The sequence below is a fragment of the Lissotriton vulgaris genome, chromosome 7, assembly GCF_964263255.1.
Source record: "Lissotriton vulgaris chromosome 7, aLisVul1.2, whole genome shotgun sequence".
NCBI classification, from domain to species: Eukaryota; Metazoa; Chordata; class Amphibia; order Caudata; family Salamandridae; genus Lissotriton; species Lissotriton vulgaris.
In genome coordinates, this window is record NC_141695.1 from 1,191,466,564 (window position 1) to 1,191,493,890 (window position 27,327).

Consider the following 27,327-nt stretch of genomic DNA (forward strand, 5'->3'; position numbering starts at 1 on the left):
AGGGAAGTAAATTCCTTCCACTTCCAGTTTAGCAGATGTGAAGCAGTAAACTCTACTTGCCCCAGAAACCACCGAAAGGTTATAGTGAAGTTGATTTGTTGTATGAGGTGTGTAAGTGAACATTGCTATTTGTATTATGGAGCTCCTTCCGCTATTAAAGAAGTTCATCATTGGTGACCCAAGGCTTCCGTTTTCATGAGCAGTATTCGTAAATGTCCCTTATTGGTTAGTAGAATGTCTCTGAGCGAGCTGTGACATCTGTTGTAGAGAAGGTGAAATTACTTCAAGGCAAACTTAGCCCTACGTTGTTTTTCTGTGCAGAATTAAATTTACTCCAGTATTGGAGCTTTCATAGATTCACATACCTGAATCATTTCCCCGTCGTCGAGACGGGAGTCTCTGGTATATAAAAAGCAATGCTTAGCAGTATAGCTAACTGAAAAAAGGCCTAGGCCCATTTCCCTTTTGTAACCCATAACCTTTGTTATGTAAAAAAGGACCAACGTTTTTTTCCCTTAGCCAATCAGAGCTCCTCACCCTCTAGAACCCTCCTGAGAGAACTTTTTGCTCCTCAGATTTTCTACCGGCACGTTGTGCTAGGGAGTCTCCTTTGAACTCTAACTCTGGATTTCCAACCTTGTAGAATATTGATTTCATTCTATTTTCTTGTGGATTTGAGAATCTTGTGACCTGTTTCTCATCTACATCCTGTAGAATGTCTGGAAAAGAGAAAAAGGGTTGTTTTAAAGCCTGTGCCCCCTGCTCTGAAAAGACACTCTGCACTGACCCACATGAAGACTGCATTTCTTGTCTTTATCCGGACCACCAAGCAAAGGATTGCAAGGTATGTCGCTCTTTCTCTAGCAAGACCCCTAGAGATTTTGAGGGACGCCTTTTAATTTGGCTTCAGAAGATCAAGGCCGGAAAGGAGGTGGTTTCTAGTGATAGTGACCAAGAATCCTCCTCTTAGTCTAGGAGATCTAAAAAAAGAACAAGATCTCCTCCGGCTCATTCCTCAGGGGAACGTCCTGAGAAGGCCCTAAAAAAGACTACTCAAGGGTCTTCAGGGCGTAGTCCTTCCAAATCTCCTTAGCCAAGAGAAAAGGAGTGCAAAGGACACACTTCTAAGGAAAAAATATCCAAGAGAGCCTCTTCTAAACCTTCAAAGACACCATTTTTGGTTCAAAGACACCACCTTTGGTTCAAGAGTCCTTCAAGAAGCCATCCTCAAGTATTCCTGAGGAGAAAAGCAAAAAATTGACACGCCGACGAGAGTGTCTTAGGCAACGATCACAGAGGTACCGAAGCTACCATTGATTGTAATAGTGTCGACAGCGTCCGCGCCGATGCCAGTAACATCAACGCCGGTAACATCGATGACATCGTCGACGACAACAGTGATGACGAATACAGTGATGACGACGACCATGTTGACGACGGGATTGTCATCGACGGTGATGACAACGGAGTGACGACGAGTACTATGTCGGCGGCGACAAATGGTTCCAGTGCATTGTTGACGACTACAACAACACCGTCGACGGTAGTGTCGACATCGATCTCGTCGATGGGCTCGTCGACGAGAAAAACTCCAGAAAAACAGAAAAAGATCACACCAGCTGTGACTTCCCCGAGTAAGATTACTTCTCTGGTTCCATCGCACCTTTTGGAGGAGGAAGAGTCGGATGAGGAGGAGGATGACGGACCCTTTGGGTACGCCAGTAGTCCATCGCAACTCCATGTAAAATGTCAGGAGGATGATGATGATGAAGAGGGTCATGAAGAATATCACCGCCTCTCAGCATCGTTACCAGCAAGGACCTCAGTAGGAGATGGTTGCTATTCAATCCTCAATGATGATGGACTTGCAGTTCATGTTGCAAGATTATAAGAAGAGGTTACCTCCATCAGTAGTCCCTCAGGAAGTTCCTCTTACACGTCCCCGTTCTATTCCGGCTACTCCAGTCCGCAGCAGACAATCGCACAGACGCCTCAGGTCCAACAGTACCAGGATCTGGTTACCACAGATGACGAGGACCACGAGGAGGGGGAGCTAACGGAACCCCACAAAGAATGGGATGACTATCTAATCCCATCTCCACCATCACCTACTCAAGGACAGGCGGATTCTCCACCAGTGGATATTGGTGGATTCCACAACTTGATGGAAAGGGCTGCAAAAAGATTTCCGCTGCCTATAAAGACAACTCGGGCAGAATGTTTTCTTTATGACTTTAAAGAGCCCTATCAAAAATCGGTCAGATCCATACCAATCATAGACCATGTATGGAAGGAAGGTTTACAAGTGATGACTGTGAGAAGTTGGCCTGATATATAGTGCTCACTATTCTAGTGATCACTTTGTATCATACCAAACGACCCTTATTGATGATTGGTTGTAAGTCAACCTTATAGACCAGCTATCCTAGTAGAATGGACAAGAGCAGTCTTTAGGCTAAACTCTAGAGGGTGTTTTAAGCCAGCTGTTATACCATCACATATACCCCTTGAACACCAAGTGAAAGGACACCACACAAGTTGTTATGAAAATAAAAGGATATTTATTTATAACAAGTCTACCCTGAACTCTTTATGAGTCAGGGCGCTAAGCACACAACAAAACTCTTACGAAAATACTTTAAGTTGCACAATTTACACAAATGCCCGAGGGGCACGAAAAACCATATACTCTAAAAGTGGAATGCGAAATACTAGCAGGTAAGTAACAAGATCCAGAGGCTTCAGGATCGCTAGGACTACACTTCCTGAACCTTCAGGTTAGGAGCAGGAGGCCTAGGGAGAGCGGGTGCAGAGTGTGCACTCTCACGCGGGATGCAGGACAAAGTCTATGGATGCTAGATTTCGTAAAGTTACAGATATCGGACGAATCCGACTAGTTAGGCTGAAAACGAAAAAGGATCTGGACACTTAGATAGTGAACGTACGTTGGAGCACTGAAATGCTCAGGTTACCTAGCCCAGGGGCTGCGGCTGCATAGGGTTCAAAAGACGTCGGGAATCCTCGTTACAGTCTATGGAGCCTGAAAGAAGAAGTTGCTGGCAGGCGACCAGTGATGAAGTTCGATGGGATCCAAGCCTGGATCGGTGATTGAGACGACCTGAAAGCAGAGGGGACTCAGTTCTTGATTACTAGCCAGTGATCAGATGGGCACCAGGATGGCACCGGATGAAGTCACCTCGACCAGGTGAGTGGGCGACACTGGGCTCTGCAGTCTCTCGGACCAGGAGGCGTTGTCTGCGACCAGGATGGAGGTGCGAGCTGTTCCACGAAGGTATCTGCTGTCGGCGATGCTGGACCCAGGGGCAACAACTCTTGGCAAATGCAAGCCCACGCGGTGGACTCAAAATGGCATCTGGAGTGGACCAGGAGGGTCCAGGGTGCTCCTCTGTTGGAGGGGAGCAAGGGCGAGTCTAGAGCAACCAGACCAGCGATGGAAGTGTCGTCAGGAGGGCTACAAGCCAGCAGGCAAGTGGCCGGACAACGCGGTGAGCAGCAAAGAGCAGAAGGGCCCCACGCAGATCTCGTGGATGCTGGGGGGCTGGACTTCGGTGCTGGAGCTGCTCAGGGTTAGGGCTTCTCAAACCCCAAAGCACTCACTCGAGGATCCCTCGGCGGTCGTATTGGAGAAGCGTCGTGCAGTTTTGAAGATGTCTCGTCACACCCACGAATCTCAGCGTGGCTGATGATGCAGGTAGAGGTCAGAGGTGCCAGGGAATCCGGGTCTCGTCGAGTTGGGCAGTCTTGATCCAGAGGATGGACGTGCAGCAAACCGCAAGCGCTTAGATTGTGCCCGCTGGTGCAGGGTGGCTACTCCTTAGCCACAAGGGAGAGTCTTCAGAAAGGTTCAAGAGTCCTTTCGTGGAAAGTCATCAAGTCATCAAGATTCAGAATTGTCTAATTTGGTAAGGGGTCCCGCTCCTACCTTTATACTAAAGAAAGGGGCTGGCACGTGACTAGGTCCTGCCCATGGGTGGGACCAGGAAGGGGGTGGTTACACCCCTCTCCCCTGTCCGGACTTTCCCCAGCTCAGGGGCTGGTGTGCCCCTGGAACTGGTTCAAGCCGGCATATGCACAGTGAGCACCGGAGTGCCACTTGCAGTCACCTTCCTCTCAGCCCTGCCTACCTGGGATACACAAAACCCTGTCTGGGATGGTCCTAGCACCGCCCCTGACAGGAAACCCTTTGTCCAAGCTCTCCTCGCTGGAAGGACTCCCAGCAGCAGGAGGTCAGACTTGTGTCTGTGGTGGCAGCATCCATTTTGTGATGCTGAGGCTCGAGTTAACTTTAACCGGGGTTCACAGTTATACATGTCGTGTCCCTCTAGAAGGGTGGAATGCTAACCCAGTCGCCAGAATTGGCGAGGGGTTAGTATTCCAATTCGTATGACACCTTACTCGACATGTTTTGATAAAGCAATACCAAAGTTGGCAAATAACCGCGTGGATTATAAGGCACTTAAGAGTATATGGTACGCGTTATCATGGAACAGCTATTAGGACTTGGTTCCGCAAGCTGCAAACGGGCTCAGCTCATGCCAGAGCACCATCTCACATAATTCCAAGCACTCTGCCTTCAGGATTGATAAGGCCTGCCATAGGAGTGACTGATAGGAATATATGTGTCCATTTTAAGTTTAGATATAGGGATACTATATCTAAAGCAAAGGGCGATTACACCACCTTGCCATCCTGGGCAGATATGACAGGCAGATGTGGTGCGATACAGCACCATATGTTGACCTCCTTCCGGAAGACAGTAAACAGGATGCGAAGAAGATTCTGCAGGAAGGTGAGAGGACTTCATCTGAAGTCATCGAGTGTGCCATGGACATAGCTACCACAGCCTTTCGTTCCCTAGGTGGGCAGCAGTTTTACGGCGCCAGAGTTGGCTGAGGGCCACTGCCTTTAGACCGAAGGTCCAAAATAAGATTCTGGATCTACCTTTTGATGGGGAGGATTTATTTGGACGTCTGGTAGATGAGACCCTACAGAGTATTAAAAAGGACACGGATACGGTGAAGGCCTTGGGTACGTTGCAGTATCGGAAGGTGCCCTTTCGAGGCGCCCGTGGAAGAGATCAACCATCTTATAGCCGTGGATACCAACAAGGAAGATACACCTCCTATTCTTCCTCATCACAGCACTGCCGGCAGCAATACGGCCAGAGGCAGTCTGGAAACTACTCTAAGTCCGCTCCCAGAGGATGAGGAGGTCGTCCAGGTAAACACAACAAAAGACAATGACAGCCTTCAAACTCCGGATTTTTATCCTCCTACCCCGTCAAATGTTCCCCTGGGTGGAAGAGTAACTTATTACTTACGTCAGTGGTAGAGAATAACATCGGATAAATGGGTCCTCCACATAGTAACATTCTGACATACTCTAGAATTTCTACACTTCCCTCCTCTCACGCCACCTACGTATCAAGAAGTCAAACACATACCTCAAATGCGTTAAGGCAATGCTCCGAAAGGGAGCAATAGAACCGGTATCGAACTCCCAAAGAGGGAAAGGATTATATTCCCGTTTCTTCTTGATCCGGAAGGATGCTCTCAAGTGGAGTCCGATCCTGGACCTACGGTCTCTAAATGCCTATCTCAAGAAACAGTCATTCAAAATGGTGACTCTCCAAGATATTCTGCTACTCTTAAACCCAGGAGATGATGACCTCCTTAGATTTACAGGATGCATACTTCCATATCCCCATCCATCCTTCCCACAGAAAATACCTTCGATTAACAGTGGCCAAAAAATATTACCAGTTCAAAGTGCTGCCATTCGGCCTCAAATCTGCCCCGGGAATTTTTACAAAATATCTGGCACCGGTGGCAGCGTATCTGCGAAGACAAAAACACCAAATATTTCCATACTTAGACGACTGGTTAATAAAGGCACCATCGCAGAAGGAGGCTCAAGCTTCAACTTTGGCTTGCATGGACTTGTTTGCAGGTCTGGGTCTGACTTTAAATGTAGAAAAATAGTCTCTTCATCCATCCTGAAGGATCACGTTTCTGGGTGCAATCCTAGATAAGTCTCAAAACAAGGCATTCCCATCCATAGAAAGTCAATTGGGACTCATCTCTCTGGCCAAAGAGTTCAGGAAAAGAAAGTGTCTTTCAGTCCGAAAAAACAAATCACTTCGGGGGACGATGTCTTCATGCATACCAGTCATTCCCCTGTGTCGATTGAGAATGCGTCCGTTACAAGAGGCGCTAGATCTACAGTGGTGCCAAGCAAAGGGATCCTTCGAGGACAAGGTCAAAGTCACGCAGCAAATTTTGCAGGCAATAGCGTGGTGGACTCGCAGAAGCAATATCTCGGTTGGTCTTTCCTTCCTGACCGAACCAGCTCCACTAGTGGTTACCACGGATGCCTCTCTCGAAGGATGGGGAGATGTCCTCCAAGAGTTACAAGTCAGCGGCCGATGGAAACAAAAGGAACAGCATCATCACATAAACCTGTTGGAGTTAAGGACAATAGGATTGGTATTGTTGGCCTTCCTGCCAAGAGTGGAAGGAAGATCGGTGTTAGTGCGTAAAGACAACATGACCGCAATACACTATATAAAAAAACAGGGGGGCACAAGATCGCTCTCTCTGTCAAGAGAAGCTCAGAAAACATGGAAATGGGCTATAACTCACAAGGTAACTCTGAAGGCTGTAAATCTTCCAGGGGATCAGAACACGACAGCGGACAGTCTCAGCAGGCAAAAGACGGCCTCCCACGAGTGGGGACTCGATCAGGAAACACTACTGACAATCTTTGCCAAATGGGGAGTACCAACAGTGGATCTGTTTGCCACAGCCCAGAACAAGAAATGCCAATTCTTTGCAAGCTGACATCACCAAAGGGGATCGTGGGGAAATGCGTTTTCGATGGCATGGTCAGGCGTCTTTGACTACTCTTTTCTGCCGATTCCCCTCCTGCCGCGAGTACTCTTGAAGATGAAGGAACCATGCAGGATAATACGAATAGCCCCTTGGTGACCCAGGCAGCACTGGTTCACGGAACTGCTTCTTTTACAAGAAACAGACCCAATAAGTCTACAGCCAATACCAGAACCATCGACTATGGCTTAGCGACAAGTGCGGCATCCAGACCCGACATCACTGCAATTAGCAGCCTGGCTCCTGAGTACGGAGAATTTCATCGATTAAGCATTCCGACCGAACGTAGAGAGATCCTGGCAAAGGCAAGGGCGGAAAGAACTAATAAGACATATAGGATGAAATAAAAAAGATTCTGCTTGTGGTGTCATGAGAACGACTTACATCCTCTGCAAGCAGAGGCACATCAAATCATCCCATATTTACTAAGGCTGGCAAAGTCTGGATTGGCCCATGCCTCTATTAAAGTGCATTTGGCGGCGATCTCTAGATACAGGAGAAGTTCAACGGTCCATCTCTGTGGTCGGAGATGATTGTAATGCAGTTAATAAAAGGGTTGTTTAGAGTCTACCCACATGTCGGGCCTTCACCTCCTCTATGGCAACTGAATATTGTTTTATCACAATTGATGAAACCACCATTTGAACCAATTCATAAAACTAATCTAAAATTCCTATCCTGGAAAGTGGCTCTATTAATAGCTCTGACATCAGCCAGGAGAGTGGGAGAAATACAGGCACTTACAACGCAAGAACCTTTTCTGCATTTCAGAGAGGACAGGTTGGTGCTCAGAACAAATCCGAGATTTATTCCAAAGGTGCCAACGGATTTCCACTTGAATGAGCCATTGATGCTTAAGAGATTCTTTCATCAACCATCTTCAGCGGCAGAGAGAACTCTACACACTCTGGATGTTCAGCGTTGTCTGAAATTTTATTTAGAAAGGACAAGAACTTTTAGAAAAGCAACACAATTGTTTGAGGCTTTTAGTGCCCCCAGGAAAAGATTCCCGTTGTCAAAACAGAGAATTGCACGATTGATCTCAAATGCCCTTCAATTGTCATCAGTCGACGGGAACGCTGTTGACTGCACGTGTTCGTGCACATTCCACAAGAGCGATATCAACCTCTAGTGCTCTGTTTTCAGGCGTCTCTATTCAGGACATCTGCAGAGCTGCTACCTGGAGGAGTACGCATACCTTTACCAGACATTACTGCCTGGACACCCACGCCAGAAGCAATGTAGCAGTGGGACAAGCTGTACTGAAGAACCTTTCCCTCCTTCCTTGGTTGGTAAGCGAAGCACATTTTATTATTGTACTCTGTTTGTTATAATATTTATGAGCAATTGGTTTATGAACATTTTTTTATACAGCTATTGCTACGAGAAAATGACATGTTACCTGTTGGGGGAGAAGTAGGTGACAAAACAAAATGTGCTATGATTTACTGCTCGCTATTCTGATTCAGGTATGTAAATCTATGAAGGCTCCAATACTGGAGTAAGAAAACAAGTTACTTACCTGTAACTGTAGTTCTCCAGTGTTGAAAGCTTTCATAGATTCACATACGCCCGCCCTCCTCCCCTGAGGAGGGTGGGAGTATGTGCTGCTGCATGTGCATACTGCATGTGCTGCTCATCCAGTATGCGACGTCCTTTAGTCCTTCCTGGAAGATGTTCTTCGATGTGCATCTGACTTTCTTGAAAAAGTTCCATGCTAATGACTATTGGGTGAGGGGGTTACAGGGAAATGCTCTCCCAGTTCTGCCCTAAATGAAATATGAAATTTTCCTGATTTGACCAGGTTCTGGTCTGTAACCCGTGTTTATCTCCATATCACGAGGAGTAAAAGGCATGTTAGCCATTCATGTGAAATAAGACCAATCGCTACTGACGTGAATGCCATTGGACATAACACAAGATGCTGTCACAATTCTTTTGAGAACCTGGACCTGCTTGGACCGGAGGACATCTGCTTCGAAGGAAAAAAGCTTGGGCCTTCAGATAGCTAGCTGGCTCAGTAAAACTGTCATGTGCTTATCTAGGTTCCTGATCGATACTGTGACCTTATGCCCCTATTCGGCTATAAAGCCCTTTTTCCCTATATTGGCATAACCGTTCAAGTACGATTTTCTGAAAAGTCATCTCTGGCCTCACACGAGCAGAGCCACAGAGCCACATTCCAGCATGACTCTCTGCTACTTCCTTTGCGACCAATTAGTGCAATGACAGAGCAGCAGTCACTATCTGATATTCCTAGATAACACTCCGAGTTCTTCAACAAGATAAAAACTTAGCAAACCTGGAAATCCCCGCTTGCTATGTTTTGATTAGTAATGGAACTCTAATGAGCAACTGATAACTATCACTTCCTAGTGACATCTTTAATTGACGTCTTATGTCCAGCAAACTTGCGTCAAACCCGGCACCTGCCAGGTATAAATATTACCAACGTTGCCTTAAGCAATGAGCGAACATGTTGCTGATGCCAGCTGCCTGCATGACCCCGTGTTGGTAAAAACTAGCACTCTGTCGCTGCAGCCTGCTATCCTGTGGTGGTGAAGCTGCTGATTACCATTATCGCCGCTACAGCGCGACCTATGGTGCAGTACGCTTGAGGAGCCGTGCAGCCGTCCTCTGCGAAGACATCCAGCCCAGCTGCCCGCGGACGCTGTCACCCCTCCTTCCTCCAGACGCGCTGAGAGAAGCCGCTGCCTTTCTCGTGCAGAGAAATCCAGTCCCGGCGCTTCCAGTTTACCCTCGCAGGTGACTGGGATATCGAGAGAGACCCCTGAAGGAGATACCAATCCTCCATCATTCTATTCAGAGGTATGGTGTTGACTAAACCCTTAGAAGAGAATTCTTGAAACAAACCTTGGCAAAACCAACTTAACTTAAGCTACTTACTTACTCCCCTTCTCACGTGTTAGGCCTAGGTCAGGCACACTGGGGTAGGCTTAGTTAGAAGCACCAGTTGAGTATGTTAGCCTAATGTATATATGACTGTATAAATGTTTTATTACTTTTAAACCATTGTATGGCTAAGAAACCATATCAATGCTTTTACAGTTCTATTTTGCTATTCTTATCTTACTGTACGTACTTTTTATAATAACAGTTATTGCAATTGTGGCAATACATTTCTCTTGTACGCGAAGAAAGACTGTTCAATAAATGTTAACCTTTATTGATACACGCCCGTCTCTCTATTCTCTACATACCGTGAAAGTAAACTGCACTAGACTGACTGAGTGAAATCTATGTCTATTGTTTCACACGACCCTAGAGATCGACTCTTGATCTGAGGAGCAAAGTTGTCATGTTGCACGGTTGTTGGAAAGCTGAATCCCTTCTTGTCTGTGCCAAGGAAGCTGATCACTTCCTATGCAGAGAAGAAAGTTTCCAGTGACCTCTGAGCTAGTTGGTAACACAACCCAATTAAGTTTAGCATAGTCAGTGGAGGCCTGGAATATAAGCAGTTCCACGTCGATACAACTGTTTATGTTATTCCAATGCGCAGGGCCTAGTGGGAAACTAGGAACTACACTGCATGGCGCCCAACGTTTGGTAAGGCGATAAACTAACGTAAGACTTGTAGAGTAACTCAGTCGTGCATATTTCACACCCCTTTCTCCCGTAAATACTCCAATAGACGTCTGGAGTGGGTGAAAGGTTAAAATCCGCCCGACCTTAGTAGGAAGAGATTCCTATGTAAAGCTCTGGTTTATTCAACGTTGAAGGATACAGTGTTCCAAAATATTGTGCATCTAATCTTTGTCTCCTTGGAGACCTACTCTGCAAAAACTGCATTTATACAATGTCAGTAGAAAACAACGGCACCACTGGGGCCGCAGTAGATGCGACTCAGCAAGGTCCCGAATACACAGACCCGGATGCTATTATCATCCCGGTCCAGTTAAGAAGATCTATAACTTTAAAACTTATAGAACACGGACTGACACCTCAAGGTGGTACAGTAATTTTCGTGATAGAGGCTCACGAGTATCGGCAGACAGAGGTATTCTATTCATGGATAAACTTTCCAGCGGTAAACGCTATAACACAAGAGTTTCACTATTACAAAATAGAGGAACCTCCGGATGAGTACGCCCCTTTCGAGGAGGTTGAAATTCCACTTAAATTTCAAGAGCACCTGCTCTGGTTTAATGGCGCCCTAAAACACAATGATCACATAACTAGGCTCGGTCCACTAGGTAGACCAGGAGCAACGTGGCCGGTTCTAGCCAGCTACACACCACATCCTGACATTATAAAAATGTCTAGAGAAGAGCTGTTAGCACAGCTAAACACATTAATAAAAATACATAGGCAATTAGTCCAATATGTAATACGGACTGCAACAGTCCAGCCAGCTGTTAATACACCACAGCTGACCCCTCATCAGGGGAACACAAATAAAATTACACCACAGAACATACAGTCATGTCTTGGTAAAACACCCGTAAAACGGGAACAAATTCCTTTCTGGTTAGCCCAGAAAATCACTCAAATAGAGGCAGTATTTCCTGATACTACCCCTATTGAGAAACACAGAATCTTGACCATCTGCCTTCCTATGGGAATCGCACCACACGTGGAGGACTGCGACACTTGGGGTACAGTCTTTGCTTCCATTTACACAAAAACACACGGTGTTCCGTCTATGGCGGTAATACCAGACGTGCTAAAACAGATTCAAAATGAATTCGGTCCAGAACCAGCTTTAAATCTAGGTATGAAATTACTGAAAGACTTCAAGCAGGTCACGGCTATATTATTAGCCAATGTAAAGGGAGAAGCAGCATCTGTGGCGATTCGCCAGAAGTTGAGGGAAACAGATATAAAAGATCCTGTTGAGCTTGCAAAAATCATAGAAAAGTGCTATGAAGAATTAGGTAGAGACAGCTTGGGTGGAAAACCAGTTAAGCCCCAACTGCTCGAAAATCCTGAAAAATTATTTATTAAAAATAATTTAAACACTCCTAAAAAGAGCTGGAATGGAAATAAACAATCCACTCCCAAGGAAAAATTTTTCCAGTCCAGAGGAAGGTCTCCTCGACGGAGGGAAAGAACTCCGACTCGAGAACGCCAGTCTCCCCAACGGGAGCCCTCTGAGAAAAGATATAACCTTAGAAATAGGGATAATATAAAAAAACCTGATAGATATCAAAGTATTGATACACGTCCCTCTCGATCTCTTCCACAGAATTCGGAAAGAAGAGGACGGTCAGACCCAGGAGAGCACACCAAGTCCAAAGACAAGGAACCTGCTCAAAATAAGAAATCTCAATTTCAGAAAAAGAAGGTAGCCAGTATTAGAGTAATCAACCATGCCGAGAATACTGAGGACACAGTTGAAAAAAGGGGAGTGGGCATTGACAATGTTGGACAGTGCAGCAGAAATCAGTATAGCGCGCAAGATCTTGATGAGTCATCTGGAGACAGTGGACACGAATGAATACATTCAGGTTGAAACTGCCGACGCCAGGCTTAGCGAGCCCCATAAAATATACGAAATAACATTGCGTATAGAGGGTGATAAGACTAGGAAAATTAAGGGTCTGTTTTGGGATAAGCTCTCGAAAGGCTATGATATTCTGTTAGCTGAAAAAGATTGGCCCCCAGAGTTTGTCAGGGAGTGCCCTCGTGGCGAAGAGGTAATTATGCCTGCCTTCTCGAATCACATACCGATTCACAAGAAATACACATATGCAAGGAAATGGGCAGTAGCCCAGGCACCTGCATTGTATAAAAATCATGTAGGATGGGATGAGGATTCACCTCCTCACAAAATCCAACTAAAAAGTGAACCAACTGCCCAACGGCAGTATCCCATAAAGCAAGAAGCTAAAAAACAGGTCAGGGAGATCTTAGATCAACTTGAGTACCAGGGGGTGATTGAAACATGCACCTCTCAAATGAACAATCCTTTGTTTCCTGTCTCCAAGCCAGACAATTCATATCGTCTAGTTTTGGACTACAGACACCTTAATACATGTTGCAAAACCTTTGCAGTACAAAACTCGCATAGTGCAGCCCTAATGAATAACATAGTTAGGAAAAAATATAAAACGACATTAGACATTTCTAATGGTTTCTTTTGTCAAAACATTGCAACGGAAAGCAGATACTTGACCGCTTTCTCCGCATTTGGGTCACAGAAAAAATTCTGTCGACTCCCACAGGGGTTCAAGAACAGCCCAGGACTATTCTCAGCTAGGGTAACAGAGTTACTACAAATCTATGATGATGAAGCATTATCTTACGTAGATGATATTTATCTCACAGACGACGACTTGGATACTCACTTGAAAAGGGTGAACACCATTATACTTGGGTTCGCAGCAGAGGGTTACAAATTCAACTTTAAAAAGTCCCGAATTGCCCATCTAACAGTACTATTCTTAGGGTACGAATTATCAAGTGAAGGGAAAAGCCTAGCGGACAACTTCTTAGAGAAGTGCGCTGTACTCCAAGCTCCAAAAACGCTGAAGAATTTACAATCCATACTAGGTTTTCTGAATTTCGGAAGAACTTACATCCTAAATTACGCAGAGAGGGTTAAACCTCTCTACGAACTAATAAAACCTGATTTAAAACAAATCAATTGGACTCAAAAACACACAGAAATTTTGAGATCACTGCAAACAGACATGTTAGCAAAAACAAAATTAGATACACGTGACAACACGATCGATCTAGTAATCCGAGTCATCCCAGGAAGATGCGGATTCACGTACCTGACCTCTAATGAGGGAGAAAAGGTACCAATTTCAATTAAGTCTCACTTGTACACACAAGCAGAAAAAACATTCAGTCGCACAGATAAAACTGTGAACGCAGTGCAAATCGCATTAGCAAATGAAAGAGAACTAGCACACGGCAAACGGATTAATATCCTTACAGCGGAATCCGCCTTCGAAGCGCTATTCAGCCCAGTAAACCTGCCTACAGTGTCACTGGATCCAAAATGGATACAGTGCATAGATTCTCTAGGAGCGGACGATGTGAAATACTATTTTGCTCCGCAATACGAAGAACTGAATGATTTAGAATATGAAGAAGAATATCCTCTGCCAATCGAAATCCTGCCTCTCCCACAATACGCATGTATAATCTATACAGATAGCTTTGTACAGCATTTCAACGTAGAGAGAAAATCCTACAATGCAGCATGTGCGATTATTAAAGGTCGTTGGCTGTGCGGTAAATTCAGACCGAAAGTAACAAAAACTGAATCAGTAAAATACTGTTCCGTTCAAAGAACTGAAATCAGATCTTTAAAGATGGCGCTCGAAAATGCAGAACGCGAATTCCCCACACTTATCGTGTGCGATTCTCATTTTTGCGTCAATTCTTACAACAATAAACTGCAGAGTTGGATCGAAAACGACTACAAAGATGACACAGGTGCCACAATAAAGCATAAATTGCTTTGGGAACAGGTAGCTCTTTTACACAAAGAACTACAAAAGACTCACGTGATTCACGCACAGAGTCTTCAACGTGATGGCGTTCACGTTGCAGGGAATTCATTGGCTAATACAGCCACCGCGGAAGCAACTAACCCGGCTTCCGTAGCCACAAAAAAGCGTACAGATAAGTATATAGACGGGGAAACCATGCTAGCAGTAAAAACGACCGTAAAAGGCGACTGTGCAGCACTACCCGTAAACTATCCACTCAATTATGCATACATAATCGATGCAAACTCCGTTCCTTTTGCTCGAATCCCTGGAGTGGGGGACAGAGTAATTCCAAACAGGAGCAGGAGGGGCTTCCTCCTACTGGAAGCACACATGGGGTTGGGTCTGAAACACCAAACAATCAAAGCCTCTCTGAAAGAATTGCAATCAGAGTACTGGTGGCCAGGAATGAGTATAGATATTCAATGTTTTGCTCAAAATTGTGAAAACTGCAACAGAGATCGCAGTAATGAACAGGCCAGTGTAGTTTCAGGATCCCTTCTAGACAGCATAAGGCGGTCTATCTGCGCAATCAAAGAAGAGAAGCGCGTCCCAGTGTACAACGTTTAAGACGAAATGCACTTAAAAAAATGAGGCCTCCAGCACTCGGCTGACGCTAGAACTGTTATAAAAGATTAGCGAGTCCATATCGGCACATACGCAATTACCACGTTCCATTCTGACCAGGGTCCTGCTTTCAGCTCTCGAGCTTATAGGGAGGCCATGGCCAGCATGGGAATTGGGTTGCGGTATTCTTGTCCGTCGCATCCCGAAGGGAATAGTGTGGTAGAAAGAAAAAACCGGGACATAAAGCAATCTATAACAGCGAAGGTATTAGGTTCAGGCGCTGGGTGGGTCAAACATTTAATAAGTGTCCAGACTAGTCTTAACAACATGCCAAGAAATTCTCTAAAAGGTTTCAGCCCATACGAACTATTGTTCGGAATAAGAATGCGCGTTCAGGACCTCGATAGTCAGATGTCAGTGGTACAAAAAGAAACAAAGCAGTTTGAAGTAAAAGACCGTTTGGCTGTTTTACAGGAACTGAATGAAACAAGAAAATCATTAAGCAACATAAAGTTAAAGCAACAGCCAAGTACCACTGACGAGGCACCACCCGCAACAGCCCCAGCAAGGCCTGTCTGGATTCCAAAGATTGGGGATCTAGTCAGAGAAAAAGATCGCGGTTAAGAAGGAATTTGGGCCTTCTTACAGAAAAGCAGTACCTGTCTTAGCAGTCACCGGAACAAGATCAGTTGTGCTACCGCCCCTTGCTGGTAAAAAGGAGAACAGAGTCGTGTCCATCGATCTGGTAAAACCACAAGCATGTGGCCTATAATCAACAGTAGGCCCAGTGGACTCCCAAGAAACAACAGAATACCCAAACTTGCAACAATCCAAGAGGTTCAAACTGAAAGACTAATCACATTCGATCAGCCTGCAGTGCACAATGAAGGACTATGCAATAATGCCATGGAACTCGTGCCTCTTGAAACACAGATTGAAACAGTTCGTCAAGAAACAACACCAGTCTACAATGATGTGGCATCAGAAAGTGCTACCGAAAGACAGATTGAAAGAACAATCCCATCAATTGACAGAACTGCCTCTGGTTATTTCATCAACTTCGACAACTTCTCTGAAGATTTAAACAACCCCGAAGTGACGCCAGAAACAAAAAAGCCTTTTAAAGAAAAAGCAACGGAACTCTTTCATCAACTGAAGGAAATCTACCTAATTTCCCCTTGGCTAGAGTTCTTGTTCGGTCTAGGTATATTTTTCCTCCTGCTTTGGCTCATCATGGTACTGTGTTTGGGAAAATTCATTGAAGGAAAATATATTACAATGGACACAGCAAGTCAGAACATCAACATAGTCCTGAAACCACACAGATCATCCCACGTGAAGAAAAGAGAACTGTCAACAGTAAATGTCACAGCAATTCCAATACCTGGTGGGGTAGTATGGGAGAAAACAGACTATGAGATCTATGGTCCGGTCGAAATGCTGAAGTATCCTCATCAACTAAAGGTTTCCTTAAGTGACTTTGTTACACCAAGTACATTCTCTGATAATTGGGACTTTAACAGTATTAATGACATGATGTCTGATTTAGTAATGTCAGCTAGATTCACAGATCATGATTATTTACAAGGTTCATCTAGTTATGAGCAGTTATTCTGTTATACCCACTATGGGGATCATTACTTGCATAAATCTGCACAGCCTAGAAATGTTTTTATGTATAACCAATGGGAACATTGTTCTACACCACCTAAAAGCAGTTCTAAAGCATTTTTTGAGAAATTCAAATATTTTTCAGGGTTTAACACCAGTGTTGCAGAAACGTTTTATTATAAACTGTTAGATAAAACAGGAATGAAAACAATGCTGACAAATTCAAAATTGATATATTCAGAAGCATTTTATGACAAAATGATGACATTTGGTTTTGATTATTGGAAAACTAATATTGAAACGAAATCAATTTGGGGTACAAAAGATTGGCAGGTGCAAGGCATAGAAGCACTTTTTAGAACCTGCATGATACCGGAACAAATGTTATTTTTAAATGACACTGTACACCAAACATCTTGTCTTGGCCTAGCCAAGAACAAAGAAATGAAAACACCGTCTATACCAAAGCCAATAGCTGAGAATGCAACTGCAGATAATGAGTTAGACGTGTCACACATTTTACATTTCAACAGAACACATCCTGATTGGAAAAAGTGGTTAATCTGGCCTACAGACACAAATAGCTGTCAAGATCGATTCCTGAATAAAACACAGGGTTTAAAAATGACCAGATTAGACTCAAGATATTCCCAGAGACAACATCCAGGAATTATAACCACATACAGTGTAGGCAAACTCTGCCTAGAATGGCTAACTACATCCACACTGGCTGAAATTAAGCAACACTTGTCTTTGTTAAAAGATGGTGCTGATTTGCGCGATTTCATTCTTGGACCACGCAAACAGCGTCAAAAGCGTTTCATAGCGACCAGCATCTATGCTGCTTACAACGAGGCTTGGAAAGTAAAGCAAATTGAAACTGCTGAAAAGATACGAGAAATTGATCGTATTAATTTGGAGAAATCACTTTCTGTAGTAGACAATGGGTTAATGACTCTGTCTTCCAGAATATATTCTTTGGACAATATTGTATCATCTGCCTTTGATGTGATAGACAGAGATTTGCTAATGTTACAACATGGCCAATCTCAATTACGCTCTATTATAGAATTAGGCTGGACGCTGCAAAATCTTCGTTCAGGCTATGTGCCTTGGCGTCTGATAAACACAACGTCATTATTTTCCATTTTTAACCTTACTGATAAACAGATCAGTTTGGCACAGAAAGGAGCAGACTATACAATCTTGAGCATCGAGAAACTCGAGAGATTACCATTGACAATGTCAGAGAGTCCTGTCATTGAATGGATAATACACGGAATTATCACAATTCCGATAACAACTTTCCGATTTCATAAATGCCTTGAATACATACCTGCTGGCCAATATGAACAATTGGGTAAGGGATATGTTAAATCCGAATGGAAATTACCATACACTCATTCTTGCTATAGTGACAGCGACAAAAATGTATTTCTTAGTGGTGACAACTGTAAACACTCACTAAGCGGTATACTTTTGTGTCAGGGTATTAATTTACACGGAGCATGCGATGGAAATTCAAACAACCTTTCATGCCACCAGCTAGTCACACCTGCAACTCAGATAGAGCCCTTCTTTATGCAACTCGCAAACGGGAGTTACATTCTTAGAACGGATCACAGGTGCTGTTGCCTCGCGCCCGGAAAAAGTTATCTAGTACAAGTAACGTCCATGGTCAAATGTTGCATGCAAGCATTGTTCCCGAGCGGGCCTCCAGACACAGTGACTCCCCTCTGGCCTCGTCTGAATCTCTATTCTATACGAATTGATACATTAAGCAAAATGAAATCTGTACTTTTACAGACAACAGTGCCTATAACGTCATCTAAAGAGACGTATGATCTTCTAGTCGCAAGGACGGCTACAGAAGTCCATGACCTTTTATCAACAAATTGCCCCGTGCATTTCGTACAAATACTCGACCAACTCCTTAACATGTCTAGTGCTACAAGCATCCCAGGCATATTTAAGACAGTCTTTACGGGACTGCTAACACCCTTCCAGGCAATGTTGGGAATCTTTCCTGATTTTGTGCACTCCATCTTTGGTGGTATTCCACTATTTTTTGGACTCATCGCAGGGATTCTATTTTTGACCATCCTGCTACGTTATGGCAAGCCTCGGCTCAGACATAGCTCCCATGGGAATGGAAGAGACAATCCTAGCAATGCGCTACAGGGACAGGATAACTAACGTCCTCGGATTGGCCAGGCTGAGAGATCTAAACATGACCTGGTTCCTTTCATTCAGACCGATATGGCAAAATTGCATTTTACCTGTGCTACGGTGTATGCTTTGCGGCGATGAATGCGTGTTGGACATCTGTCTTTCACTTCCATCAGCAGTACCAATGGACGTCAATACTTTGCTCAGTCCAATAACGGCTCACGCATTGTGTTGTCCCCAGCGGCTACCAATCCTGATGACGGCATTCGTGGAGACTCCTGTACTACAGCCAAGTGGTAACAGTGGAGCGAGTGACAAAAGCAACATCATCCAGGTACAACGTTCTGTGAGCATTGCTGATCCTGCCTTCGATGACAGCAATCATTCTCACACCTGCCAAGTTACAGCGCTATCTAATTTGGTTGAACTATCACCTGATTTTGTAGACCAATTCTTTGCGAGCCTGTCTGATACGATGTTCTCACCCACAGAGAAACAATAACTTTTGAGAAGCTTTCCGACACACAGCGTTCCCATGAACTCTGAATTCGGCCTTCAGTTTTGATCAACAAAAAAACTGCCAGGAGCTTTGGTAAACTGATTTTTCTTTGAATTGGACAATTTTTTAATATTGACCCTTTTCTTTTTGGCACGAACAATTCTTTGCTTAACGTAAAAACTATTCTTAGAGAACAGAAGCTTCACACTTCTATTTCTAAAAACACATCTAGAGACATAACAACATAACACCAGCCTCTAGCACACATGTTATTACAATGCATTTTTATGTGATGATTTATCTCGCATTTCTTCTGTCAGAGATACTTCATGTGTAATTCCTTTTGCATAATCGTTCATTGATTTTATATGCAATAATTTTTGAATGATTACTATGCTTTTAAAACTACGTACAGTACCTAAATTCCATGTATTACAAGTACGCCTATTTCGAATGCATTTATGTATTTTGGGGTGGGCTATGTTACACAATGTTACACATGCATCTAATTGCTTAGTTTTAGTAATTTTGATGGACATGAATTCGTGGAGTGGGTGTCATGTGCTTATCTAGGTTCCTGATCGATACTGTGACCTTATGCCCCTATTCGGCTATAAAGCCCTTTTTCCCTATATTGGCATAACCGTTCAAGTACGATTTTCTGAAAAGTCATCTCTGGCCTCACACGAGCAGAGCCACAGAGCCACATTCCAGCATGACTCTCTGCTACTTCCTTTGCGACCAATTAGTGCAATGACAGAGCAGCAGTCACTATCTGATATTCCTAGATAACACTCCGAGTTCTTCAACAAGATAAAAACTTAGCAAACCTGGAAATCCCCGCTTGCTATGTTTTGATTAGTAATGGAACTCTAATGAGCAACTGATAACTATCACTTCCTAGTGACATCTTTAATTGACGTCTTATGTCCAGCAAACTTGCGTCAAACCCGGCACCTGCCAGGTATAAATATTACCAACGTTGCCTTAAGCAATGAGCGAACATGTTGCTGATGCCAGCTGCCTGCATGACCCCGTGTTGGTAAAAACTAGCACTCTGTCGCTGCAGCCTGCTATCCTGTGGTGGTGAAGCTGCTGATTACCATTATCGCCGCTACAGCGCGACCTATGGTGCAGTACGCTTGAGGAGCCGTGCAGCCGTCCTCTGCGAAGACATCCAGCCCAGCTGCCCGCGGACGCTGTCACCCCTCCTTCCTCCAGACGCGCTGAGAGAAGCCGCTGCCTTTCTCGTGCAGAGAAATCCAGTCCCGGCGCTTCCAGTTTACCCTCGCAGGTGACTGGGATATCGAGAGAGACCCCTGAAGGAGATACCAATCCTCCATCATTCTATTCAGAGGTATGGTGTTGACTAAACCCTTAGAAGAGAATTCTTGAAACAAACCTTGGCAAAACCAACTTAACTTAAGCTACTTACTTACTCCCCTTCTCACGTGTTAGGCCTAGGTCAGGCACACTGGGGTAGGCTTAGTTAGAAGCACCAGTTGAGTATGTTAGCCTAATGTATATATGACTGTATACATGTTTTATTACTTTTAAACCATTGTATGGCTAAGAAACCATATCAATGCTTTTACAGTTCTATTTTGCTATTCTTATCTTACTGTACGTACTTTTTATAATAACAGTTATTGCAATTGTGGCAATACATTTCTCTTGTACGCGAAGAAAGACTGTTCAATAAATGTTAACCTTTATTGATACACGCCCGTCTCTCTATTCTCTACATACCGTGAAAGTAAACTGCACTAGACTGACTGAGTGAAATCTATGTCTATTGTTTCACACGACCCTAGAGATCGACTCTTGATCTGAGGAGCAAAGTTGTCATGTTGCACGGTTGTTGGAAAGCTGAATCCCTTCTTGTCTGTGCCAAGGAAGCTGATCACTTCCTATGCAGAGAAGAAAGTTTCCAGTGACCTCTGAGCTAGTTGGTAACACAACCCAATTAAGTTTAGCATAGTCAGTGGAGGCCTGGAATATAAGCAGTTCCACGTCGATACTACTGTTTATGTTATTCCAATGCGCAGGGCCTAGTGGGAAACTAGGAACTACACTACAAAACCAAAGTGCAGAGTTTGTCTTCTGAAGCTTTGAAGGCGAAGGAGATTAAGTTGCTATTGTGAAAAACCCAGACCCCAGGTCAAAAACCAGGTATAGAGTCTGTTTCTGTGGATCAACCCACTTGGGATCAACCTCGAAAGCACCTTCTAGGCCAAGCACCTCCCCCAAGGGAGTCCAGACATCCAGCCCTGAGTCAAGCAACAAAAGCTACTGACCTTCGGCTGTGATTTCATGCTCAAATTCTTTGATGTTGTGTGACCTTTAGTTCCAGAACACCTGTGACCAATGGCTGAGACTTTGAGAAGCCACCCTTTGAGCCAAAATCTGATTTTAAGACTTCTGAGACCCTCGTCTAAATCGGTTTCAAAGTGGTCTTGACAGTAAAATCCGACTCAAGTGTGGCCCCTCTCACCTTGGAGCTTCCTGAGGTATCCAATGTCAGGCAGGGAAATATTTTCAGCCACCCATCTGCAGCGAACTAGCCCACACACTTCACTTCTCTAGAAAGAAGAGGCTCAACTTTGAATATTAGACATTGTAGGAGTTACTGTCCCTTCAGCTACCTATGAAGGTTATGGATAAGACTAATAGATCGCCACCACAACGTTCTCCGCCTATGGCCTCTTTAGGAAGCTGGGTTTCAATTGCAGTGACCTGCCCTCTTTTTGCCAGACTACTGATGCAACTGACTTGATGTGCCCTAGGTCCCTGCCAATCAGGTTCCCAGAGCCAGTGTTCTTTCTCAAAATTGTACCTTGTACCCCCAATTGGCTCACCTCGGATTAGGCACAAAGAGTGTTATAGCACAAGTGCCCGAAAATCTGAGGGGCAAAAGGTTCTCTCAGGAGGGTTCTAGAGGGTAAGGAGCTCTGATTGGCTAAGGGAAAAGTTTGGTCCTTTTTTACATAACAAAGGTTATGGGTTCCAAAAGGGAAATGGGCCTAGGCCTTTTTTCAGTTCGCTATACTGCTAAGCATTGCTTTTTATATACCGGAGACTTCCGTCTCGACGACTGGGAAATGATTCAGGTATGTGAATGTATGAAAGCTTCCAATACTGGAGAACTGCAGTTACAGGTAAGTAACTTGTTTTCTTACTGTGCAGAATTTAATTCAGGTATATCAATTCCCCCCCCCCCACATACTTTGCAAATAAAATACAGATTGTGATAGGTCTGCTTTTGTCTTTAGTCAGAGACGGCTGCTGCTGACCGGCACTCCTTTACAAAACAGCCTCATGGAGCTCTGGTCTTTGATGCACTTCCTGATGCCACATGTTTTCCAGTCTCACCGTGAATTTAAGGAGTGGTTCTCCAACCCCCTCACTGGAATGATAGAAGGAAGCCAGGAGTACAACGAAGGACTTATTAAACGTCTACACAAGGTGAGCCACAGTTCACATAATAGACAAACAGTAAGGGCTTAAGACTGTGGATCAGAATGATGCGTCACAGCGATTCTTGTATATTTCCTCCTGATTCATGCTAGAGGTATAGAATATTGCCCATTGTCTTGTGCCAATTTTCTTTCTGCTGGGATTGAAGAGGCACAAGTGTTTAATTGGAGTATTGCTTCCTTTTTTCCCCAGGTGTTACGACCATTCCTCCTGCGCAGGGTGAAGGTCGATGTGGAGAAGCAAATGCCAAAGAAATATGAGCATGTAATCCATTGCCGCCTGTCCAAGCGCCAGCGGTACCTTTATGATGACTTCATGGCGCAGGCTGCGTAAGTAACTCATGTTCAAGTAGGAGAGCCATAGTGATCCTTAAAATATCGTTCCCATTGGTGGTTATTGCTGCATATTATTTTGATGTAATTCCTAATGGAATCTTTTTTCTGTGCCTCTTTCTTATTTGTTGCATTGTAGTACCATATTGGTAGTATGTGTGGCTGTAGATTCACATGCTTTGTATACTTCTGCCACCTAGCGTTGGGCGCAAACACCTGCAAGTTGTTTCTCATAGTGCAGCAGTACAAATACTCCACCTCAGAGTTTTTTTTTCCTCCCTTGGTTTCTGGAACGGACTGTCTTTTCTCGGACCCTTGCTGACAATTGACGTTTCACCCCACCGACGGAAGAACTCTAAATCAGATCTGTGATCATGTAGGACTCTACTTCGATCATCGATTTTCAATCAAGGATTTGTTAAGCGCAATACTGAACCATGCGGGTCCTTATGGCGCTGGGGGCGAGGGGGGTATCGGGCAACTCCGGTCATCCAAAAAGCCAGGTCATGAGGCTCTTCCTGAAAGCTTGCAGTGTGGTGCTAAGTTTGATGCTGAGGGTGTAGTTTGTTCCAGGTCTTCACTGCGATGTCTGAGAAGGATCTGCCACATGTTCTAGCTCTGTGGATGCAGGGAATTTCGGCCAAGGCTAGGTAAGTGTGAGGAGGTTTCTCTTGGGGTCGTAGAAGGAGATTCTTTTGTTGAGGTATTGGGGTCTGGTTTTCTGGGTGGCTTTGTAGCTGTATCTGTGTGTGAGCAGCTTGAAGGTCACTCTTTTTTGGACGAGGAGCCAGTAGAGATCTTGTAGTGGCTGGGTGATCTGGTCTTGTCATGGGATGCTGAGGATGAGTCTGGCTGCGGCATTCTGGACGGTCTGGAGTTTATGGAGTAGAGATTTATTGCTTCCGGCATAGAGGACGTTCCCTTAGTCCAGCCTGCTGGTGATGAGTGTGTGGGTGACGGTCTTCTGGATCCGGTTGGGATCCATTTGCTGAAGCATGTGGAGGATACAGTGTTGATCCGCCAGTTCATGATGAGGGAGGTGTCCAGTATGCCGAGGCTTTGGGCATGGCCCGTCCGTGTTGAAGGGTTGCCGAAGGCAGGGCCCACCAGGTGTCACCTCATGTGGATGGGATGGATTTGAGGATGAGTACTTCCGTTTTATCAGAGTTGAGCTTCAGCCATGTGCTGCTCATCCAGTATGCGACGTCCTTTATTCCTTCCTGGAAGATGTTCTTCGATGTGCATCTGACTTTCTTGAAAAAGTTCCATGCTAATGACTGTTGGGTGAGGGTGTTAGAGGGAAATGCTCTGCCAGTTCTGCCCTAAATGCAATTTGAAATTTTCCTGATTTGACCAGCTTGCCCCAGTATTTGAACTTTCATAGATTCCCATGCTTTGTATTATATTCCGTTGTCGGAATGGGAGCCTCAGTAGTATCACAACTATAGAAACAAAAGAGAAACATAGGCCTAGGCCTCATGTTTCCTCAATGGTTAGAGCGGCAAACCCTGATGCAGAGGTCTAGCCCGGGACCAGGTTTCAATTCCCTGCCTCGGTGGTTCTTGGTCTAAAAAAATTCCACGGACCGGATAATTCTCGCCTCGGTGCCTATTCTAATCATAGAGTCCCACTCTGCAACTCTGGGCAGTAGCTTGCTTAATCTTCACAACGGCCCCCACAATGCTAAGGATGCCTGGCCTTCACCCTGTGGGTGCCCTGGAGTGGACGCCTCACAGGGAAAGCCAGGACGGGTTCCACAGAGGTATTCGTACAAGCGCCTTGAGACCCTTGCGGGTGAGTAGTGCGCTATACAAGTATCAATTTACATTTTATCTCATTTTGTATCCTATCACTCTCTTTGTGTAAAAGAGACCAAACTTTTGCCAGGACCAATCAGAGCAGCCTCACCCCATAGAACCTTCCTGAGAGAGTTCAGAGCCTCAGATTTTTCTACAGCACGTTGTTCTAGGGAGTCTCCACTGACCTCTGCTCAGTTTTCTCATTCTTACAAGTTATTTCTACAACTTTTCTACTTCAATCAAGACATGTCTGACAAGGAGAAGAAGGCCTTATTCAGGTCCTGTGCCTCTTGTGGGGAAAAAACGACTTTTTGTGAAAAATAAGCATGAAAACTGTATATATTGCTTATACCCGGACCACAAGGCCACTGACTGCAAGATTTGTAGAACCTTCTCTACAAAAACGCTTCGGGACAGAGAGTGCCGGCTTTTGACCTGGCTTCAAAAAATGAAGACTCGGAAGGAGGTGCTTTCATCAGATAAAGAGGATTCGACATCTATGGCTTCCTCTCATAGATCCAAGAAGAGGGGTAGGTCTCCTCCTCCTTCTTCAGCCGAGCCCCCTATCAAGGCCCCTCATAAGATCTCTGACGGGTCTGAGAGGGCTAGTCCCATTAAATCTCCTCACGGAAGTGAAAAGGAGAGGGAGGGACAGGTTGCTGGATTGGTTACAGCCACTAAGGACAAAAAGGAGGTTGCTATCTCTTCTTCTCCGTCCAAAAATGAAAAGACTGGTGAAAAATACTCTACAGTCATTCCAGGGACTGTTCCTGAGAAAAAACAGCGTCCGTCGACGACAAAAACATCAGGTACGTCGACGACGAGTGCTTCTGTGAAAATTCCCGCTGTTTCCTTGGCCCCGTCGACATATTTGTCGACTGTGGCGGTTTCGACGTCGACTGCTTCATCGTTGTTTAAGGTACCAGGTTCGTCGACGATGACGAAGATCTCCGGCAAGGTGCTGTCGATGGCCTCGTCGTCGACGAAGACTACGTCGACGACAACAATGACGTCGACGACGACGCTTATGGTGATGACGACGAGTTAGTAGACTAAACCATCGACGATAATACCGTCGACGACGTCCAAGGCTCCGTCGACGAGGTCCACTGTACCGTCGACTATTCCATCGACTATAGCATTGACGACTACCACACCGTCGACGACGGCTCCGTCGACTAGGTCGTCGACGGGTCAAAAATTGCAATTTCCTATTAAAACGTTGAAGATTACACCTGAATTGACGTCTCCAAGGCGGGTTTCAACGCTTCCACCTACACTGCTTCTGGATGACGAGTCGGATGAGGAAGAGGATGATGGAGGCAATATGGGGATGCCTACAGTCCCGCAGGCATATGATCAAGAGGTTTATCGCTATGTTCCTCAGGAGCGACGTCCACATGGTTTAGGACATGACATGGTGGCCATGCCGGCCTCTCTAATCTCTGATCTACAGATGATGCTGCAAGACTATAGAACCAGGTTTCCTTCGGAACCTTTATTGCAGCCTGCGCAAACTCCGCCTCAGGTGTTGCCGCAAGCGCAACCAGTGGTCGTGCAGCCTCTTTCGCAAGCAGTACCTCTCACGCCAGTGGTCATACCAACGGTCCTTTCCCCGACATCGGATCCTGAGCCCGCCAATACCATTCAGCAGGATTCCAGGATTCCTCTTCTGATGATGTACCGGTGAATCCTTTGACTGATCCATTACTGGACCCAGACTTGGATCCCGGTCACAGTGGACTACAAGATCCAGACGCCACTGGTCGAGATACTTCTATTTCCCCTCCAGTCGATATAGGGGGATTCCATAACCTCATGGAGAGAGCGTCAAAGAGGTTTGGACTACCAATTACAAGGGAAAAGTCTGAATGTTTCCTGTATGACTTCAAAGAACAATACAAAAGATCAGTCACATCCATTCCCATAATTGAGCATGTGTTGGAGGAAGGGATCAAAATCATGCAAAATCCAGCCACTGTTATCCCAGTTCTTCCTGGGCTGGAAAAGAAATATAAGGCTCCAGAGTGCCGTCCAGCTTGTCTTCTTGGTCAGCCGAAGCCTGATTCGGTGATCTCCCAGGCTGCTCAAAGCAAATCCAAAAACCCATCAACGCCTTTGACTACGCCTCCGGACAAGGACGGTTGACGCCTGGATAACGTGGGAAAGAGGTTTTCTTCCATGGCCAGCTTGCTTGTTCGAGCAGCAAATGCTCTCGCCATTCTAGGCAGATACGATCGCCAGATGTGGTGTGACATGGAGCCATTTGTGGAACAACTGCCAGACTCCGCGAAGGAAGAAGCTAGGAGAGTCCTTATGGAGGGAGAAAAATTTTCCTCCGAAGTAATCGACTGTGCGATGGATATTGCTTCCACAACTTTTCGTGCTTTAGCAGGGTCAGCAGTACTACGTCGTCATGGCTGGCTGAGAGCCACCTGGTTTCGTCAGGAGGTTCAAAATAAGATCCTGGACCTCCCATTTGATGGGTAGATGCTTTTT

The 27,327-nt window shown here is 45.0% G+C and overlaps 1 protein-coding gene across 1 annotated transcript in view; it reads left to right on the forward strand.

Moving 5' to 3' along the window:
* The window catches only part of SRCAP (Snf2 related CREBBP activator protein), a 1,720,489-nt gene that overhangs the window by 701,895 nt on the left and 991,267 nt on the right, over positions 1 to 27,327 (forward strand). Inside the window, exons 16-17 of the mRNA XM_086931673.1 lie at positions 22,493 to 22,685; positions 22,890 to 23,026. Of these exons, the coding sequence (XP_086787799.1) occupies positions 22,493 to 22,685; positions 22,890 to 23,026 (330 nt within the window). The remainder of the gene's footprint in view (positions 1 to 22,492; positions 22,686 to 22,889; positions 23,027 to 27,327) is intronic.